The 12,842-nt window shown below is 47.6% G+C and overlaps 1 protein-coding gene across 1 annotated transcript in view; it reads left to right on the top strand.

The window, feature by feature from the left end:
• Positions 1–196: 196 nt before the first annotated feature.
• The window catches only part of LOC119218597 (phosphoinositide 3-kinase regulatory subunit 6), a 14,575-nt gene continuing 1,929 nt past the window's right edge, over positions 197–12,842 (top strand). The window contains exons 1-12 of the mRNA XM_062564332.1: positions 197–308; positions 7,095–7,179; positions 7,297–7,401; positions 7,867–7,958; positions 8,117–8,185; positions 8,297–8,429; positions 8,760–8,829; positions 8,921–9,119; positions 10,255–10,402; positions 11,071–11,157; positions 11,941–12,199; positions 12,284–12,577. Coding sequence (XP_062420316.1) covers positions 7,122–7,179; positions 7,297–7,401; positions 7,867–7,958; positions 8,117–8,185; positions 8,297–8,429; positions 8,760–8,829; positions 8,921–9,119; positions 10,255–10,402; positions 11,071–11,157; positions 11,941–12,199; positions 12,284–12,577 — 1,514 coding nt within the window. The 5' untranslated portion in view covers positions 197–308; positions 7,095–7,121. The remainder of the gene's footprint in view (positions 309–7,094; positions 7,180–7,296; positions 7,402–7,866; positions 7,959–8,116; positions 8,186–8,296; positions 8,430–8,759; positions 8,830–8,920; positions 9,120–10,254; positions 10,403–11,070; positions 11,158–11,940; positions 12,200–12,283; positions 12,578–12,842) is intronic.

Genomic DNA, 12,842 nt, shown 5'->3' with positions numbered 1-12,842 from the left:
AACAATGTGTTTGTCGCCTATGCAATGGAAACAGATCTCTATTAAAATGTACATATGTGATCCTCATGATTTTTGCCTTATTCCAAGGGGTTCCTGTTTATCTCGCTATCTTTTTTATTGAAATGAGGTTGGGATGTATCCGTTCTCTGATTGGTTACCGAAGCGCTGTGACGCGCCATTGGCCGATGGGCGTGGCCTGAGGACAAGCCGCACTGTCAGGTTGATAGACGCTGGAGGTGAATAAAGGTTACACTAACGGTCCGATGCGACTATTAATCAACGGAGCTGTTTGCACGACTTAGCAACGGGTAAGTTTTCCTAAAAGTTTGAATCCAAGATATTACAGTAAGTGCAGACATTTGGACATTTGTAGTCTGAAGTTTTGAAATACATTCTAACGGAATTTAGGCTGATGCCGTATCTGCGTGTATGCAGATAAACACAAGATGCCACTAGATATTTGATCTACAGTCGTCGCGCGTGTCTTCCGAGTTGACCTGTTGATGTGTGTACGTATTGCTTCGCTCTTCCTTAACGTGTCGTTTTGATGACGTAGGTTTTCCGGAGTGATGCGCGCTCCGGTTGAGCAGATTCTCTTGAGAAGTTGCGCAAGTGTATGCGGCGTGCCGATAAGAAGCGCCTGACCCAAGTTCTGCTGTGTTCTACAGCAGCTCCTTTTGAAGACCCCCCTCCTCTTCTGTCTTTCTTCTTTTTTTTCCCGGTTGATTTTTATGAATGGGCTCTTTCACTCAGGCTATGCAAAAAAACGACCTCCACCTCGCCTGGAGACGGTTCTGTTGGCAGTGTTTGATCTGATTGAAGCTGCAGCTCTCTGTTGTGTCTGTTGGGAGTCGAACAGCATGGGTGTATTTCTTCCAGCTTCCTTGTTTTAGATCTGAGCTTCCTGGTGCCACTTAAGGGCTTAAGGGAATGCAGGCCTATGACAGTCTTGTGTGTTTTAGTCCCTCTGAAAGTGCTATTTTTGTTCCTAAAAAGGAGCATTTAATAGGAGCAATTATCGGCTCGCTACTTGCTTTCCTTAAGAAGAAAGCATATGTTGAATCTTTAGTTGTGGGGTGAATCTCAAATGTTGACAACATAAGGGGCGTTGAAACAACTCGCCACAAAACTCCCCAACTAAAGATTTGCTTCCAGACTAATCTGACCGGTGATGTCATCGATTGGGTGAAGCGTTCCAGTAACAGTGACATTGTGCTTTCACATATTTAGGCTGGAACGCTTGTAATTCAGTCTTGAAACCAGCTGTTGGTGGAAACATCTCTTATCATACACGGGGACATTCCATAACCCTGTAATTATACCACCAAGAAGTAGATGATTGCATTCCACATGATCCAAGATCCAACCGGCGTGGCGTCGCAAACGTCAACAGCAACCTAATGCAGCAAAAACAGCGTGTGAATGATTACCTGTATCTGGCATCACCTCAAACTAAACTATTATTGCAATGTCAACCTCACCGCAAATACAGATACCACATTAGTTGTCATTAATTATAGGCGTTACACCATACCCTTTAAGTTTTTCCCTGTACTCATTATTATAATGAATACTTAGTCAATTAAAAAGATAATTGCTTTGACCTCGCCAGAATTAGCCATCCCTACACCACTGATACTAAGAAAAATGTTCCAATACTTTGACTACACAGTGAGGAAGTCAAAGGGTTACAGGGGTTTCTTTTTTACTGTAATGCGAGGACCTTCCAATGCAGACGTCACTGACGTCAACAGTATTTGATTTTTGTTCATTTGCACAAGCTAAAAATATAACCAACGCAACAAAGCCGGAATAATATCACAGTGCAGGAAGCTGGATAATGGATTTTCATAAGAAATGTCAACATCAAAGATCATCCTATCCAGCAGGCGTAAGCCGGGGAGAGGTCATGTGATCCGTCGCACACGCGTTCAAAGACGTTTCTCGTTGGCCATGCCATTGGCGACCTGCTGACTCGTCGCTGTCCGCCCCCCCCCCCCCCCCCCCCGGCTGCTGTGAACCTGAACTCTACTGTGTGCACCTTTCTACATTTTGGGTGTGACTCAGTGAAATCATTTTCATTTCAAAATCATTGTTCAAACTTGTGTTTAAAAAAAAACAAAAAAACAATAGAAGAAAAACATGAAGCCAGCGTGTGTGTTTGACGTCTTGGCGTTGGAATGTTAAAGTGGGAGAAGCAGTTTGGTTACAAAAATAGAGCAGGTGCAAGCTGCTTTTAGAAAATCATGTTTGGCCTCATATCAGACACTTTGCACTGAACTGTTTTCCATGATTGATGATTATGATTATGCCGCCGACTCAAACTACCGCTAGCAAGGGCTTAACGGGAAGTTCCTCCCGCTGAATGGAAAAAAAAAAACCAACTCAATGAACCCTGCTGTGGTCCCCGTTTTGTCCCCCGAAGGGTTTCGGAGCGGCAGTCGAAAGGAGGAGAGATCACACGGACTGCGGCGCGTCTACAGGCTGCGGGTGACACAGAATGTGTGCGGCGGCTCAGCTGAGGCAGGCGGACGACCTGACATGAATAACTTGAGGTTTTCCCCCTTGTTGAAAGGACGAAACACACGAGTCGCCGCTTGGTTGTTTCATAGACGGAGTGAGCGGGTGCATCAAATCCTCAAATGTTTCAGCATTTCAATCATTGTATAAATCAATCGTGGGTTAAAGGCCCCCGGGGGCCGAGCAACTCGACGACACGAGAAGAAGAAGAAGAACAAGAAATGTTCCATTGGAATTTCGTTTGGTCGCCACCACACGTATGAATGACACCGGCATTCCATAACCCTGTAAAAGTCGCACACCCACGTAAAAGACACGAGACGCCACCCGCCCGTTCGTCACGTATGGGAATGCGAAAACAACGGCACATTTTTTTTTGTGTTTTTGGCGGTCCCTGGAAAGCAGTTTTCATCTGTTGTGTTGCGTGTGCGCGTCAATCTATTTCTGCCGCTAATCATGTCCGTCTGACGCACTTGGTACATCCTGTCCTTGTGGCGGGATCGCTTTGGCAGCCAAACTGATACCACAGAAATATCTTTTCTTCCTGGGTGAGCGTTTGAATGGAGACACATCTGCTTGAATTTGCACTCCGTGTTCTTCCAGAGGTCCACATCTTAAAGGGAACAATGCCGTCTTTGTCCGGAAGCCGGTTTTATCCTCGATATAAAACGGATTTGTGCTCATTTCTGAGCTCACAGAAGGATCTAGTGTGAAGTACTTGGTGAGGTTGATGCAAAACTCCCTAGTGACGTTTGGGGTGAGATAACTACTACTGAGTCATGCAGGCCTTACGACAAATAAATTAACGCCGACTCCGCGTTTCACGCGGGGAATAGTCCGCCTGCACAAATACATTGCTGTTGCCGTCCCATCCGCCCATCAGTGTGGGCCTTCGCAGTCTCTGTGCCTTTATGTTCATGATTCTGGGGGGGATACCTGTTGAATCCCGGCCCATTATGCGTCTTAGGCCCAGCTGCGAATGGGGGAGGAGACCAGCCTGAGCCGTTTGCATGGTCCACCAAGGTATTTGGTATCTCCCGCCACGCTATCGACACATCGTCTGACCTCCGACAGGCCAATTAACCCAGTACCAGCCTACACGGACCCCACCGAAGGGATCACACACACACACACACACATTCGCACCTTCTCGGGAAACCCCTTTCCATCTCTACGCCTCCCTGTCCGCCTTCCTCTTGCCTGATGGGTTTAGCACAATGCGCCCGGCGGAAAACAACACCCCCCTGTCCATGCACAGCTGTCAGTGTTGGAGGGTCATATTTACACAAACAATCTCATTCAATCTGCACATTTCCTTTAAGTTGACTTTGTTTTATCAACATATTCACCTTTTGCTGCAGATATTGTGGCATTATCTAATGCAACGTGCGCCGAGCCTGAGGAGAAACAATTTTGAGCTGCAAGTTTACCGACACACACACACACACCGGTCAAAGAGAACTTCCTCATATTGTCTGGCATGTTGATGCAGGAAATCACATCAATGATTGATACCCCCCCCCTAAAAAAATGTGCTTGATGACTTCTCTCAAAGCAACCGCCAATTACATTTCTTTTAAAAACATGATGTAAAAAGCTGCCTTAGTGTGTCTGAACATGGGCATAATCAAAGATGGCAAACTGTCTGTTGGCTACCCAGCAGGAGGCTGTTCTTTCACTTATTAAAATTCTCAAATTTGAACTCTTGGCTTTAGTTCAGCAGCCACCCATTGGTGCAGTGTTGTTTTTGTCATCTCCTTAATGAACAGAGAGAGAGAGAGAAAAAAAAGATTGCAACATGCATTTCCTCAAGAGATAATTCCTGTGCTGTCGTTCTGTACTTTAAGTTTTGCTTGCTGTTATCTAGGCGACACACTCTTTAGGTTCCCTTCCCCTTTCTCCAGATCTCTATGCAACAGTGGATGAGACACACTTGAAGTTGGGGATTTCCAATTAAACACACGCAGCACTTCTCTGTTGCTCTATGTGCCGACGCACTTCCACGCGTTGCTGTCGGGTTCTTCCTGTTTTGTTTTTTTTGTTTTCCTGAGATTTCTTTAGCGCGTCTAACCGGAAACGAGTGCTCCTGTTATTCGGTTTTTTGGGGGGGGGGGGGGGGGGGACCGCATCAGCCCTGAAGGGAAGTTTCCTTTGACTGGCACGTGGCCTTGATATCGGTAAGCAAGTTCAGCTTGTGGTCTATGTATTAGCACTTATACTGGCTATGACGGGATGTGATGGCAAAAAGAAACCCTGTGTGCTCATTAAGCAGGTGGCGTTGTGCTTCCTGCCCGACCACCGGAGATGAGATCCAAGACGACAAGAAAGGTCAAAGGACAGACTCTGATCAGTGCAACAGTATTTGTAACCTATAACTTATCCCTGTGCTACGAATAGCATTATTCTCACCTGAGTGTCCACATTGTGTGGTGAACTTGTTTACGTTTGTTAAAACCCCGAGTTTCCTCTCGTCTTCCTTGGTGATGTTTCCTGGAGTCGAGGCTTGCTGTCCTTCATCTTTCATCCATCATTCTGCAGATTTTTTTTTTTCTAAGCTAGTTCATTGTAAAGGGTGTGAATGATGTGGTGCAGCTAAACTCAAGCTGTGTTCAACTCAACATCTCTCTCTCTCTCTCTCTCTCTCTCTCTCTCTATATCTGCCTGTCTAAATATAGCCATGTGTCTTTGGTCCACTCATTCCGACTAAGAGGAAATGCTGCGTGTGTGTGTCAACTTCTACGCTGCATTCATAGTTCCCGTCAGAATGGTAGCAACAGAGTATAAGTTTGCACACCTCCGTGGGCGAGAGTCCACACGCGTGCACTCTGATGCCTTTTGCGTGCACGTGCATGCGAGTGCAGAAAGAGAAATCTTTGTGCATGTGATTAATATCAAGGCAGTGCGGGATGTTTTCTTGTCTGCGTTATTTATGTATTTATGAACGAGGAGGGCAGAGAGGATAACTTCTGATACACACACTCCAAATAGAGGACAAAAGACGTAAACAAAGGTGGGGGGGGGTGTATCTGTATGGAAGGGGGGGTGAGGAGGGGAAACAAGAGCGTGAATACACCAGGCACAGGCAACCGGAAACCTGTGGTCAGACAAGCAGCGTGGGGCTGCTGAGACGGCGCTCGCTTTCAAAGCACAGCTTTTCTTGGGGTGGATCGGGGGGGTTAATCCGTCACACAAAAGCCTTCCGTTGTACAGGTGCAAGCCTGTGTGTGTGTGTGTGTGTTTTGTGAGTCTAGCCAACCAAACAAGACTCAAACAGGTTCTGACTCTGACTCTTTGACACCTGTGTGAACGCTTCTCCCCTCCCCTCCTGTGACTGTGTGTTGTCGCGCGTCTTAGTTTCAGTACAGAGAGCGTTGCGAGTGGATGAAAGCAGACCTGCGGGACAGAGTAAGTTTCTACGACATTAGCGGTGCTCTGCAGCTGTTACGATTCGTCTTATAAGATTAGTAATGGGAGTATTTTTACTGTACGTGTGCCGTTACAGATATATACAAATATTGTGACCTTTTGATTTATTCTAATTGGTGGCCGAGATGCTAACTGTTACTGTTCGGAGAGAGCAAATGCTTTCTAATGTTTAGTTTCTGTATCAGGCTTCTTATAATACAGCTTTGGTGTTTATTTAACACACGGATTACTATTGAGGGCCACTAGCTATTGTAATTTTTAGCAATTTGATGAATTTGCCCAAAGCACAAACATCGTCATGACCCCTCTGCATTAACATGATGCAGGAAATGCAGTCACTTTTGCTAGTAGCGCTCAGTGTTTGTTGTGGTTTGGGTTATATGTGAATAACAACGTGAAAGATCTGAAACAAATCATGTAATGATTTCTTTTTTGGATGTTGTTTTTCTATTGTTCAAATAAATGCAAATTTCCATATGAATTTTTGGTGTTGCGCAGAGTTGAGCTGATCGAAAACCATGTGGGAAGTTATTCATAGGAACGTTTTTTTGTGTTGGCGGAGGGTGAGCGTGGGACAACTGTCACCTGTAAACCCACTAATGTGTATTTGTAGTTGTGAGAAAATGTTCTCTTAGCAATATCAAAGATACGGGGGAGTCGAGTCTTCCTGCTCAAATATGCTGGCACCGCTCCCCCTCTGTGTGCCTTGGGACAGGAGCTTTTCTGTGTTTGGTTTTAGAAATGGCCAGGACGTGCCTCCGTATTGCATGTCTGAGCATCTCAGCTTGCCGCTCAGATCTTTCAGCTGCAGATATTCGCGTCTGACCGCACTAAACTTTAAATTCTGCCCAGGTACAACACATGCGTAAATGTTGCCTTGGAGGCAATGTGGTTCTTACACATACATATAAAAAAAAATTGAGTACAGAGATGAGATGATTGAACCTCTTACTGTGAACAGAGAGAGTTTGAAATAGCGTCATTCAACGTGAGAGCAAGCACACAGAAAACAGCCACCACTAGCTCACATTTAGGCTTCGGCCACCACAAGTGAGGCGAGCGCGCTCTGACTGCTCTGTGTTTGACCTCGGGTGAGAAGAACCGGAACAGGTCTGAAACCTTCCTGCCCGTCTTCTTTCTGCTTACAGATAAAAGACCCACAATGCATGTGAGGCATGACCAGCAAGACCCCGCGGAATAACGCAAGCAGCAGCTGCAGCATGGAGCCTACAGGTATGTAGCACACACACACAAACACTTTACGCAACGGTGCTGACAAATGAGTAAAGCGATCCCCACTCGGGGACATGCAGCACGGACTTAAACCCTCTTCAACGTCTGTATCTTCAGCCGGCTGCTCCCCCAAAGTTTCAGAGCCAGACCTCTACCGCAGTGTCATGGCTGTGTTGCCCAGGGAAACGGACCCCCAGCATCCCCAAGTCTGTCTCAACAAAGGTACCAAATACCCCTTACAGCACTCGGTTTTTATCCGTCTGCTCTGCTCACATTCAATATATGAGATCTCCCTGGCAACATCATCTTATTATATCACAGGGCCTTATCTTGATCTTTATGGGAGAGAGAATTTGAAGAAGTTCCACCAGTAAAAAGACCTCATTACGTTACAATACATCTGTACTCTTTTTTTTGCATTGATGTCCCAAAAGTCTCTTGGTTGGCCGCAGAAGACTCACTGTGTCTCCAAGCCGGTTCCTCCCTGCGGTCATTCCCAATGTGCAACTTTGAAGCCGCATCAGCAGTGTGACTGCTCTCCAGTTCTTAGTCATCAAACTTTTAGTTATGCAATATTCGAGATAAGCGCAGTCACAGATAGCAAGTCTGTGTTGACCCTGTGGAAACATAGCATGTGTTCATGGCTCGCGGGTGTGTGTGTGTGTGTGTGTGTGTGCGTGCGCTCAGGCATGCTGAGGTGGACGCTTCATAAGAAGGTGCAAAGCAATCCTGTGAACGGCTCATCTCTGGTGTGGGTGCTGATAAAAGAGCTGGAAAAGGTACTTGAGCCCAGCAGTGAATCTGTTGACACAATTTTAAAATAGTAACATATTTTTTTCTAACAAACATTTAAACGTGTGTCTGGCTGGATTTCTCTAGTGAACACTAATATTCGCTGATTCCAATTGAATGAACTGACCACATGTTTTCCCCGCAGGCTGAGAGATGGGACTCTCGCAAAAGCATCATTCCTCTGCTCCACACGCTGATGTATGCCATCATTCAGGTACAGCGAGTTCCTTACAGGCAAATGGATACCTGAGAAGCTTACTGCTAACAAAATGTTATCATTTGATTTCCGTGAAAACTGTTCTTTTCTGTCTTTTCGAAATTCCAGACGGCCTACATTCCAGATGAGCTGTACAAGCGGGTTTACAGCTTTTGCAAGAGACTGCTGACCTACCCCCAACCGTACTGCACTGTGGGCCTCAGCTACACGAGGCAGATCAAAACTGAACGCTCCACACCAGGTATTATGCAGCTCTCCGCTCGCAGTCAACACCTTTTATACTCTGGAATTGTTTAGATTTGTTTATGCCCTATTCTATTGAAATCGGGAATCATAGCAATGCTGATTATACAATGAGCAAATGGCAAAGAAACCCTGTGTTCCCACAAAGAACGATCACTCAGGCGGGTCAATCAAAAACCTATATTTCCCATCCTGTCGACGCTGTATTGTTGGTAATAAATACTATGAATTGATTGACTGAGATTAGCTTACACTTACACTGAAGACTTTACCAAGCAGACAAGATTTGCAACAACACACCGTCGTTACATTCCGATTTGATCCACAGGTCTGATGTACCAGAGGATGGTCACAGCCGAGCAGAGACTAAAAAATGAACACTACCCCCTTCAGGAGAGGTGGGTCATGAAGAAGCAAAAGAAGCCTTGGGGCACTCAGTTCATTCAAACTGCTGCATGTGGTCAAACTCCCGCTGTAAAACGCTTGCAGGGTCTTCATCCTGGCCGATCCAGAGGTCTTCTCTCGCTCTTTGGAACAAGTTGTGCGTGGCGACATTGAGACGTCCTCCTTCTTTGCCGGCGGATCTCCGAGTCCCATCCAGCACATGTGCAGCGTGGTCCAACACTCCATACAGGCCGCTCTGGGAGCGGAGCAGTGCCACGGGCCCAAACTGGCTCGAGCTCTGAAGGTCAGTTGAGCTCACTCGTCGCCTTCTCCTTCCAGACCAGGCTGACAGCGCAACTGAGCTTCCTCCTGTTTTGAGCATCTACGTTCAGTTTGCAGCCCCTTTTGCGTCTCTTATAACAAGGTCCTCCTGTTAAATTATTTTACACAATCACTCTTTTCTAATGCGATTTGACCGCAGACTCCATTTCAAAGCCCAAAGTTGTTGCTCTATGTGCTGAATCACAAATACAAGAATCAGCTGTAGTATCTTCTTTTGATAAGGCAGTCCCTCCCTACGAAGCTTACATCATGATATGAACCGGAATTCCTTTCTGAATGTATCTGAGGAGGCAAGCGTCTCATCTCACGCAGCAAAGGATACAGCAAACACACGCCAACCCTTTACAATGCGGCATCACTGTTCCTTATTCCACGTGCCTTTTGGCCCAAATGAAAAAACAACAATAACAATGAGTTGAAATACTGATTTGGACGCGGAGTATCTTCGCCAAAGGGACAAAACTTTGAAGCATCCTGCTTGAGCCTCCATTACGACGCAGCTCACGATCACGAGTCACGATATGTAACGTTATGCTAATCCGAATGTCACATGACGTGTTGTTCTTTTCTGTTCAGTCTCCAGTTTCGTCTCCACTCTGTGAACGAGTGTCCGGTTGCCCAGTCTGGTTCACAACATTTCATATTCTTGGCAGTTATTTACTGCTTGTGTGCACAGTTACAATGTGCTGTTGTTCATTTTGAGAAGATGATCCTTCCACAATGACTCAGAGTAGCATCACCAGAATGTGGTGGGGCGACATACGTGGTGACGGCTGTAACTTTTTTTTCTTCTCCTGGATTAAAAATAGCTTTGAGAGTCCCTGGCCCATATGTACGTGTTGGGTAAAAACATCCTGATTGAAGGTTGTGTTGGTGGAAGTGTCTCCTGGCACCGATCCTAAAGTAACACCTCCCACAGGCAGGACGCACGCGCCGGCCGAAACAAACGCGCCACACACAAAACCCCCTCACCTCTTTGCTATTAATACAGACGCTGTGTGTGTGTGTGTGTGTGTGTGTTCCTCTTCCTGTAAGCATGCGAGTTCACCCTGCGCACGTGTGTGTGTGTGTGTGTGTGTCTGTGTGTTCCGGCACAGGACATGGGTCAAGATGTGGAGTCGCACTTCCACGAAGTGTTGGCGGCTCTGGAGCAGAGCGCGGAGGAGGCCGGCAGGGGGGCGGCGGGGGCGCTGAGGAGCCGTCTCCAGCGGCTGTACAGCAGGATCGTCTCCGAGGCAGACTCAGGTAGGAGCTCTCAGAAAACGGGGGGGGGGGGGCGCAGCCTCTCGGAGGCCCGGCTGCTCCGTCCGAAGAAATGTCGAGTGTTTCGAGTGGAGGCCTCAAGTGCAGTGAGAAACAAGTCTCTGCTATTGACATCTGACATCTGTTGTGCTCTTTTTGTGGATAAAGTTTCTAGTTTTAGACCCCGACCCGTGCCATCTCTCGATATGTCACACAGTGAGGTGTATCAGACTTTCGGCTCCATATTATTTAGCTGCATTCAAGTCTTCGGCAAACTACTTTCAATTCAAGCACACATTAGTGACAAGTGATGGACATGTCCTCGGGGGCTCGACACATCGGGAGATCAAACACGCGACCTTGCCCCTCTATTTGAACGGCTTCCTTCACGGCCAAATCGGTCGAGTCAGTCATCTTTATTCTATTTTTAATTTCCCGGATATCTGTTTCCGTGACACCCACTTATCATGTCAGCATCCCAACCAATGAACCCGCATCCCAGCTGGCAGGAGGGACAGGGGAGGGGGGGGGGGGGGGGGGGGGGGGTCACTAGTGTTCACAGACTGGACGTTATGGAGCTTGTGGAGTTGTTTTTGTTTTCAGTGTCATTGTGACAGTTTTGGTCTCTTCCGATGTCATTTCCTCCACTCGTGTGTGTGTGTGTGTTGCAGAGACTTTGTCCAGTGGAGAACTGTGCAACAGCCCTCTTCCCAACCCAGAGATGAGCTTCTACGTGTGGACGGAGGATCTGGATATCTGTGAGTGGATCTGGAGCCGCGGGGGGGGGGATCCAGGAGGAAGTTAATATAAAACTACCCGTCAGCTGAAACAAATCCTGTAGAAACTGAAATGATCTGAGTTGTCAATTGTTTTGAGCCTGGATTTGTGTGTAGTCTGAATGAATTGAACTCGAACGCCAGTGTTAGCCGTCTTGGCTCAATTGATTTAAGACTTTATAGAATCAAATAAGACAATTATGACCCTGCAGTCGTCCAAGAGTTCATCAAAGCGTAGCAAGTGAATGGAGGGACGCTCACTGTCTGCTCAAGGCTTCGTCACAGCTGGATTCACTTAAACTGACTCAACCGGAGCAGATTTGAATTAAATCAACGGCTCTGTGACCGGGACATCTGACGTAAGCCGTCTGTTCTCAGTGTAGGTCGGGTCGCAATGAAGTTGCAAACCACCCTAATCGGTGAAACTGATTCCCCCCCCCCCCTGCTTTTTATTTGCACGTGTCCTGCGTTATGTCTTGAGATTACTGTCACACTGTTAACTACGAATAAAGGACTGCGATTATTGCCTCTGCTTCGGATGTGCTGCCGGATATGAAGCATTAAATTGGGTGGGGGTCACAAGGCAGGCACCGGCTCAATGTGTGTTCCCTTGTTAAAGAGCAGGCATGTGTTCCCTGCAGGCTCACAACAACCAATTGCGTTATAACAGCTGAGTCAGATATCGCAATGATGTCTTCCTGTGCCGTGGCGTGTGACCAGGACTCTGACTAACACGTATCTGGTGACCCGTTGGCGTGTCGACAGGGCGGGTGCTGGCCAAGTGGTTTCGATCCGGTTCCCTCTCGGAGCAGTTTCCCGTCAGCCAGGAGCAGGAGGACTTTGATCTGGGCGATTCGCCCGGCGACCTGATGCCGCCCGACCTGACGCCGTCCGACAAGAAGCGCTCCTCCGTCCTGTCCGACGACAGCGGCATCGGAAAAGACCTGCCCCCCGGCGCCGATCCCTCCCCGTCGTCATCTCAGGACTGTGCCGGCCTGAGTGCAGCATGGGAACAATGCAAGATGTAAATCGAGATACTGTTGATGCCCGCCACCACTATCTGGTATTATATTAAAAAGACTTAAAAAGGCCTTCTCCGTTTTCCCAGTGAGCCGGATTCGGTGAGGCTGTCCCGGCGTAACGGCTTAAAGATGAAGCCGTCGGTGAAGGACAGCATGGCGCTGATGCAGGACACCCTGCAGGAGAACGCAAGCTTCAGAGCCGGGGGAGGGGGCGGCGGAGGGGGGACACAACGGCGGGGGGCGACTCTACAGAGGCGCGCGGGGAGCTGCGCCACGCAGAACCCCTTCCTCAAGCCGCAGAGGCACTTTACTGCCAGGATAGTCGCCATGGGAGACGACATGGTGCTGGGTCGCCTGGCCAAGGCCTACTACTCCTTCAGGTGAGAGGCGCTAATCATCACGGGATGACAAGGCTTCTTCCAAAGCAGCTGGATCCCCCCCCACCCAACCCCCCGCCCCCCTTTTTTTTGTAATATTCTCCGGGAGCTGAGAGTGGTTGTCGATGATGGTGAATCAAGACAAGGAAGTGGTTGCAAATGTTTCCAAAACAGGTGTAATGGAAACCCGGTTCAGTAATGGAAGCTTTATTCTCACAAAATAAAATGGAAGACCTTCCCCTTTTAGAGACACAATATCAGATTTTGG

Source organism: Pungitius pungitius, chromosome 9, assembly GCF_949316345.1.
Source record: "Pungitius pungitius chromosome 9, fPunPun2.1, whole genome shotgun sequence".
Lineage (NCBI taxonomy): Eukaryota > Metazoa > Chordata > Actinopteri > Perciformes > Gasterosteidae > Pungitius > Pungitius pungitius.
Note: the sequence above shows the minus strand (reverse complement) of the source record. Positions and strands in the feature narration are given on the sequence as shown.